At 49.3% G+C, this 8,012-nt stretch overlaps 1 protein-coding gene across 1 annotated transcript; it reads left to right on the top strand.

The window, feature by feature from the left end:
* The first annotated feature begins 314 nt into the window (after positions 1–314).
* Positions 315–3,002, top strand: LOC125947224 (uncharacterized). The gene is made up of 2 exons (XM_049671631.1): positions 315–441; positions 2,701–3,002. The coding sequence occupies exons 1-2, from the start codon at positions 315–317 to the stop codon at positions 3,000–3,002; spliced, it is 429 nt and encodes a 142-aa protein (XP_049527588.1).
* The last annotated feature ends 5,010 nt before the right edge of the window (positions 3,003–8,012 follow it).

Raw genomic sequence — 8,012 nt, 5'->3', positions numbered from 1 at the left:
ACCCGTTCTTAGTGACGAAGAGAATCAGTTGGAGGCATCGGCAAAGACTGCTGCCTACTACGCGTGGTTTTCTTTCGAGTAAATAGATAACTTGCTTGCGTCTTTTCGTCCTAATAGAAATAACAAATCAATTTATAAAGAAGCCTCATAGAAGCTCGTTTAGGTTCGTTTTAAGCGACCTTGAGTTTATCGATAGTGAACTACATTTAGGGCATAAACCAGATCGCCATAACTAGGTTCGACTGCCTACATCGCTGTCAACTCTTCCTCGCAGTTTGAGAAACCTTGCAAGTGGGAGCGACGATCCTGGCAGCATGGAGAAGGGAGGCGCGAGCAAGCATCACCACCGACAGTCGGCTGGACCTCCGACTCCCTGCCCTTCGCCGACAGCACTGGGAGCTCCGGGGCGCCTGAAGCCGCCGCACGAGCCAGGAGGTCCAGGTGAGTCCAAGAAGTATAGGGGCAAACTAAGCAATTCTTAACAGCTTAACATTCTCTTTGAAAGGAAAAGTGCACAACCATTCTATTCTGCTGGTACTAACAAAGAGGCAGAAACTGAAGCTCCGTGGCACAGCGAAGTGCGATTGGCCTCAAAACATTTCCATAAATTGATGATAATTTTAGGAATGACCAAAATAGCATAAATATCAAAGCTCGCGGAGCTCTAATTTATCAGGGTAAAGGACTGCCATTTACTTTCAGAGGTGAAAATGTGGGCTTTCGTTAAAGCTACCATGTTCACAATATAGAAGTAGTTACAGCTCTGACTTTCTGTCGGCCACTGTCTTACCGATGCCCCGCTAATAACAAAATGAACCAACTAGTCATCATTTACATATCGGTTTTTGCAGTATACGAAGGTTCAGCACCATTGAGAACTTGCAATAGGGATAGCGTTTCGTGAAGCCTATAGGCACCGTGCATTGCAGTTTGCGCGCGATCTATGCGCCACTACAAGTGAAGCTTTGGGACGGCCAGTGTCAAAACCAGCAAAACTGGAGAGACGCTGTATACATTTGCCGTGATACTTTCGATCGCTAATCACGAAAGAAGACTGTCCGAGTTGTGAAAATATCAAAGTGCGCATGCTCTGCATATGATAGCACGCGTTCGCAATCGATATGAGCAGCGGGAACAATTGTGAGCTTGATATCGTCAATGCGCAGGGCATACCTCTCAAACGAGCGACGATAAGTAAGCTGTTGTCGTTCGAATGGCGTATCATTTTCATCGCCTCTATAGTGGCCGGCGTCGGCAATACGGGGGCGAAACATGAAATGTCGTAGCGCCATCTGAACAGTGAAAGGTGCCCATTGCTATACAAAATTGGAAATCGATAACTGCGGTCTCTTGCGAAGTCATTAGAAGATGACAAAGCCTTTGAAACCGCCAACTAATTTCTTGCTCACCATGAACAAGGAAACTGAACCTGTGCCTTTTGAACCGTCAGCCATCCCATCATATCTCCGACAGTGATAGGATCACAGATGCTTTAGAATCACAAAAGGGTGAAACACTCGCAGTGTATATTGACAAAAACAAACCGTACCTTCAACCGCAAAACGTTATAGAACACGGGATCTGATAAAAAAATCTGAATACCTGCGTAGCCTCGGAACGCAGCCTATTATTTGAAATTTAGTCTGTATATCCCTATAATGGCCAACGTATCATCTATCCTACGCTGTTTGCATACCCAGAATTTGGTTTACGCAAATTAAGCTTACGCATAGCTTATAGTGGCGTTTTCGATAATGTGAACGGTTTTAAATTGTGGACGGTTCTACTGTACGGTTCTACCAGATACGGTTACAAGTTGTTCGGAAATTCAACGTCTTGTCCGATGCCGTGGTTGGCGCACGTTTGCGGTTCAACTATACGGGGTTCAGAAATGCTAATCGCCCTCTCAGATTTTGGTCACTGACTGAAACCTGGAGTTCGAGAAAAGCTAGTCTGGTCAAAAATCGTGACACAGTTGCATAAAACTATGCTATGATCATTATCCAGTGGTAAACGTAGCCATTGTGAACAGGGCTCCCGAAAGGAAGCCAAACCGTATCTTTTAAAAGTGAAGCTTTTCTTGTGAACCTCGCCGGATTACGTGACCGTGCCTGCGGCCTGGCTGTTCGCTTGCCGAATACGCCAACCAATCACAGCGGAGTACGCGCGCCGCGCTCGCCGCTGGGCTCTTTGCGCCACCACATGGCGCTCGCCTCTGCGCATCTGCGGCAGCGGTGGCCGTGCAGGGGATAGAAAGAAAAAGAACGTAAATGTTCTTGCGGATAGATTGGATTCAAACTTCGCTGCGTTGCTACGTACGTATACGCATGCTGCCTCCGAAGCCATGATGCGTTCAAGGCGTCCGTCGTACTCGCTATGTCAGCAACTCCGCTTAATAAAGGTGCTTGGCATAATAAAAAAATCAGAATAAAACGCCGGTGCTTGAGCGCATGAGTGTGCGTGTGTGTGTGTGCGTGCGTGCGTGTACTCGTGTTTTAATTTTTTGTGCCCTAACAAAAAGCTTCGCTGTATGCAGATTCCAACTGGTTGGACCTGCTGCATTTTTCTTTTGTTTAACCTTCTTGTATTGGATGTGGTCGGTGTTCTTACGCAACTGTACCTTGGTCTGCGACTGCAATCGAGAACAATTTGATTCCTGTACGCAACGTATCTCCTCAAGGTTCGCCTCTGCGCGCACAGCACAGGACGGCACTCCCGCAGTGCCGCGTTGTCGGCAAGCGTCGAACTCGGGGCGGACAACTCGGATGATCCAGGGACCACGCGGTATATGGATGACGCCCGTCGACGACTGGAACAACGTGGGGCGCTTGATGCTCTCGCTGCTCGGCGTGCTGCTCCTCTTCGTGCTGGTCTTCGGGGTCGCGTTCATCCAGGAGATGCGCCGAGAGCAGTACGCGAAAGCGCTGCGCACGGGGCGCCTGCATCCGTCGAAGGCCACCCCGCCTGTGCTCGCGACGAACGCCACCAGGTATGAAAGATAGTATAGTGCACCTTTTGTGTATTCTTTTAACACGAAAGTGTTTTATGCCGGGGTCCACCAAGACTTCACTGACGTATTTCCGTTACGGAAATACGTCATAGAACATAATACAAAGAAAGAAACCAGAAGAAAAATCCACAAACATGCAAAATTTGGAAATCGAACCCACGACCTCTCGGTCCGCGACGATAAATCGCCGAGCGTTTAACCCATTGCGCCACAAACGCATTTGCAGAGAGCTACACAGACGCGCCTTATATATCTAACACTCCTCCGTGTACCCGCGCTCTTGCTCGGGGCGGTGCCGCCGCCTACGAGCAGAAAAGAGAAGTACTGCATTATGACACTAACGCGCACCGACAGTGAACGCTTCGGTGGTCTCAGCACTACGACGCCTCGATGCCAGCATTCGAAGGGACGCTGGCATCAAGAAGCACTACCAACGCCACCTAGGTGGCGTTCACCGTACTCAGCACAGCGGAGCGTGGCCTCCGCAATTAGCTCTGAAAATGTTTCTGAAGTTGATCGCGGAGGCTGCAATTACGACGCGCTGTACGCGCTGATTTGACTCGGTGACGATTCAGTTACGTGCTTTGTCTTGCGCGTTGTATTAGTGTGTCAGTTACGTGCTTCGTCTTTCGCGTTGTGCTAGCGTGTGCAGCGTAGTGCAGCTTCCATATGCACGACGGTTGCTCATGGTCATCGACGTTGGTAGTCGTGATGGAGGAGACGTGCCACCAGGCGTCAGCGTGGGTGCATCAACGCCTAAGGGCGCTTTAGCCACAAAACACCAATAGACATTATATATCAATGTGCAATAAACATTACACTACTTCTGTGAAGACACGTTTCACTTTCGTGTTCTATACCGATTCCTATGTAAGAGGGATCAACCACATTTTTTTCAAGCAAAGCTCGTATACGCTAGCCTGCATGCGCCGGCGATGTAACGCTAAAGCTCCGGCTCCAGCGGCGGCTCGCCGGCGCCAGAGCGTGAGTCATTAGGCACCGTGCAAGGCTGTGTGGGCGCGCGCTCACGCCACGTGCGCAGTCAATCAGAGCCGTTTCGTTTTCGCCGGGGAGGGAAAGGCCAGGAAAGGGTTTCGCGCGCGCTGCGCCCGCTTCATTTCCATTCATTTCAGTCTCGGAAAACCGATGGGACGGCCGCGCAGTGTGCGTACCCCCGAACAACAGGCAGCTCTCGCCGAGTGCCGACAGAAGATTGCCCGTGAAAGGGCGCGTCGTCGACGGGCCGATGCTACGGTGCGAGCCGCTGAAGCTGCGGCACTCCGCCAACGCCGAGCAGATCGCCTGACCTTCCATTGGTCGCGGTCAAGTTTCTCACAAGAAACATAACCGTCGAACACAAGGTGCACCCAGGACAAGCTTCCATTACCCCCATTTCCCAGCAGGGGAAGGGCCGACCATTTTAGGAGCGAAGCTCCTTATAGCGGCACCCGTTCCGTCCCCGTCGTAGTAGTAGTAGTAGTAGTGTGTAACCAGTCTGAGAAAAATGAGAAAAAAATTCCGAAGTTGTGTCCGTAGCGCAGAATCGAACCAGGGACCCCTCGCTTCCGAGCGCGCGGCGTTAGCCCACTACGCCACGAAGCGGACATGGACAAACGCACCACGTTTGTCCATGTCCCAACACCATACCACCATACCCAACATTAACGAAAGGCCGCGTTTCTAGCGCGTTTCTAACGCGTTTGTGCTAGCGCGTTACGGCCCGTGTAAGAAGCTGGTGTAAGACGCTGTGGCCTCTCCACCTTACCTTCAACGCGTTTCGAACGCGCTGCCCAAAGCGGTGGCAAGTCAAGTTCAAGTCGAGGAGCGTTTATGAATACGGGGGGATACTCTCTCAGCAGTCATGTGATGGCGTCGGCAAACGCGGTGCACGTTCCGGCATGTGTAAATGGCTGCGTAAGACGCTGTGGCCGCTCCCCCTTACTAGAGAGTACTGCATGTTTCTAACGCGTTTGTGCTAGCGTCCCCTTAAGCGGGAGATCCGATGATTCCCTCCGGAGCTTCGCCCACTCATCATCATTCACCTCGTGGATCTGCTGTCATTTTTTTCAATGAGAGCCGCATGGAAGGAACAATTATGAAGCAACTGGCGTCCCACGTGGTAACAGGATCGTTCATTACACGCGGAGTGATATGCAGAAGTCTCCGCCTGATTTTACCTCTATAGGTGAGTGCTTATGGGGTTGCGCTGCTAAGCTTGAGATGACGGGTTCAATCGCAGGTGTGGTGGCCGCATTAGGATGGAGATAGACTGCGAAAACGCTCATGCACAGTGTTCTGTTTGCACGTTAAAGTACCTCAAGTGGTCAAACTTATTTCGGATAGGATAGGATAGGAATAAACTTTATGTGTAGCCCTCCGCTATGGCGTGCCTTATAACCCACTGTGCAGGTGCGGCACTTTAGGCCCCACGATCTAAAGAAACAAGTCAACTAATCAACGCTTGGAAAATGTGATACATTTTGGAGGTAGGAGTTCTGTGTGTTATTTTTGTGAAAGGAAACGGGAAGCGCCACGGGACAAAAATAAAAGAAAAAATAAGTGGGACATTACTGAACAGGAACTGTCCAAGGTAAGGGTTGTAATATATGGCGGTAGGCGTGGTGCTCAATTTGTTATGCCTGTTAATGTATGTGGTGGTGGTGGTGGTGGTGGTGTGTGTGGGGGAGGGGGGAGTTATGCTGACTTGGTATGCGTCATTTGATTATAATTGCGTGACGAGAACCAGGTGAGAGATGCACAATTTTTTTACATTGCCGAACATATACATTCCCAACCACACCAATCTGCATATAATGCTGCGTATATCTTCCACAGTAACCGTTCAGGGGGGTTCCCCTCAATTTGTTTTCGTGGTGCCCGGCGCGGCCTAACCAAAGTGTTAGTGCCGTCATAGGCAGCGGAGGGGCGACTGGTGCGTCTGCGTCGTGTAATTACTGCACGAGTGGCGCATCCTCTCATTTTGGGTCCCTTTGAGGCACATTCCATCCTCACTGTTTGGGTGTTTACAACGGCATCTCATACGGCTCCTATGCGCCTTTCAGGATAGATTTTGGCATTTCTGGTCTATGTTTAACGCCTCGTTTAAATATATAACGTATGGGGAAAGGCGGAAGTGGATGCTGGCTTTGCACCGGCGCGCCTTTAGTTATCGCCGACCATGGACGTTTATCAATGTACTCCGGATGGCAGCAATCAACCGCGTGCATAAATGGGCTTAAACAGCGCATTCTCCCCTGTATTCTGGAAGGGCTTTTCAGGCTTCACACGGAATTTCGCGACCAAAATTTGATTGCTGAACATTAAAATTTTCAGAGCGGTGTTGAGTATGTAAGTATATTTTACCATAATTGCTCTTATGAGCTCACTCGTCTGTTCGATGTGATGTCCGCCGGTGTCGGCCACCTGCATCCCAATATCCTTTGCTTGAAGAATACAAAGAAAGAAAAATCTTGTGCCGTGAGGATTTGAGCTTAGGTCTATGTCAGTCCAGGATTCTACCTCTCTGCGCCTCTGCCGACGCTACATCAGTGAAGAATGCTGGTCATGTAGGTGCACGTTAAAAAAAATTAAATTATGGGGTTTTACGTGCCAAAACCAGTTCTGATTATGAGGCACGCCGTAGTGGGGGACTCCGGAAATTTAGACCACCTGGGGTTCTTTAACGTGCACCTAAATCTAAGTACACGGGTGTTTTCGCATTTCGCCCCCATCGAAATGCGGCCGCCGTGGCCGGGATTCGATCCCGCGACCTCGTGCTCAGCAGCCCAACACCATAGCCACTGAGCAACCACGGCGGGTTAGTAGGTGCACGTTAAAGAACCCCAGGTGGTCCAAATTTCCGGAGTCCCCCACTACGGCGTGCCTCATAATCAGATCGTGGTTTTGGCACGTAAAACCCCATAATTTAATTTTTTAAGAGAATGATGATCATAGAGAGTGCGTGCGCGCCAGCAGCTGCATATGATTGGCTAACAACAACCCGCTCAACGTTTGAGTACTGGATAGAGCTGACGTCGCATTCCCAGTTGAGGATGCTGGCGTAAATTAGGTTTGGTTGTACATGCAATGAGAACGACCGATCGCTATTTTCCGTCTCCATCACTGTTCTTCTGCGCTGTCTTTCTCGTGTTTACGGCATGGCGCTGACGTCTTCTTGCTTTCATCGTGGATAGCATGAACCACATTGACACGGTAGCTCTGTTTTAGTTTGAGAAAAGCGGAACAAATCCATCAGTATGGGACCTAAAAAGTGTTTAATAGATAAGGGTGGCTAAGTCCGGATAGACCGGTAGCGCTGTGTCGCTTTTCTCCGCGGCCTGGGTTGACGCTGGCAGCACGTGTTTGAAGTCAGTTTCGTGTTTCTTGTCGAAATGCACCGAAATTTTCTTTTGTTTTCTGCTAGGTGGTACAGGTTTAAGCGCCATGTACTCGCAAACCTAGTTGTGACTACTTACACTGTTCCCACGGCACTCAGCGGCCCCAGCTACTGCGGTAATCTTTTTGAGTTTAGAAATGAAATACGCCAAACATATTAAAGCGAGTAGCTTTCTTTGACTCTACCGACTGTTTGCATGGTAGTTCGGTGGTAGGACGATGGTCCTTCTATACTTTGCTTCTGGTAATAAAGCTTCCCGGAAACTTTCACATAGGTGGCACAAGAGGCGGTGACGTAAGTGGAAGGGGGTACACAAAAATGCTAGAAAAAAAAACATGTGCAGCATACCTGAATAAATCAGACAGACTAAGTGACTATTGGTTACCGCCCTGTTTCAAAGGAGATGTTAATAAATAATCATCAACACTATCAGGGCAACATAGAAGCCTGAGAGATCAAAATTTACTATAGAAAAGTTTTGCTGGAAAAAATAAGAAGAAAATGTCCCTGAAAACACCGTCGCCGGACCCGATGAAATCCCAATACAGCTAATCAAAAACCTTGTTCCAAAGAGCTAGGCAAAAAATAATTCACTTGGATGCCGTG

Source organism: Dermacentor silvarum, chromosome 7, assembly GCF_013339745.2.
Source record: "Dermacentor silvarum isolate Dsil-2018 chromosome 7, BIME_Dsil_1.4, whole genome shotgun sequence".
NCBI lineage: Eukaryota > Metazoa > Arthropoda > Arachnida > Ixodida > Ixodidae > Dermacentor > Dermacentor silvarum.
The sequence above is the reverse complement of the archived record's forward strand: the minus strand, read 5'-3'. Positions and strand labels throughout refer to the sequence as shown.

Coding starts and splice junctions, on each gene's coding strand:
- LOC125947224 (XM_049671631.1), top strand. CDS start 315: ATGGAGAAGGGAGGCGCGAGCAAGCATCACCACCGACAGTCGGCTGGA. Junction 442..2,700: donor GCACGAGCCAGGAGGTCCAG/GTGAGTCCAAGA, acceptor CTGCGCGCACAG/CACAGGACGGCACTCCCGCA.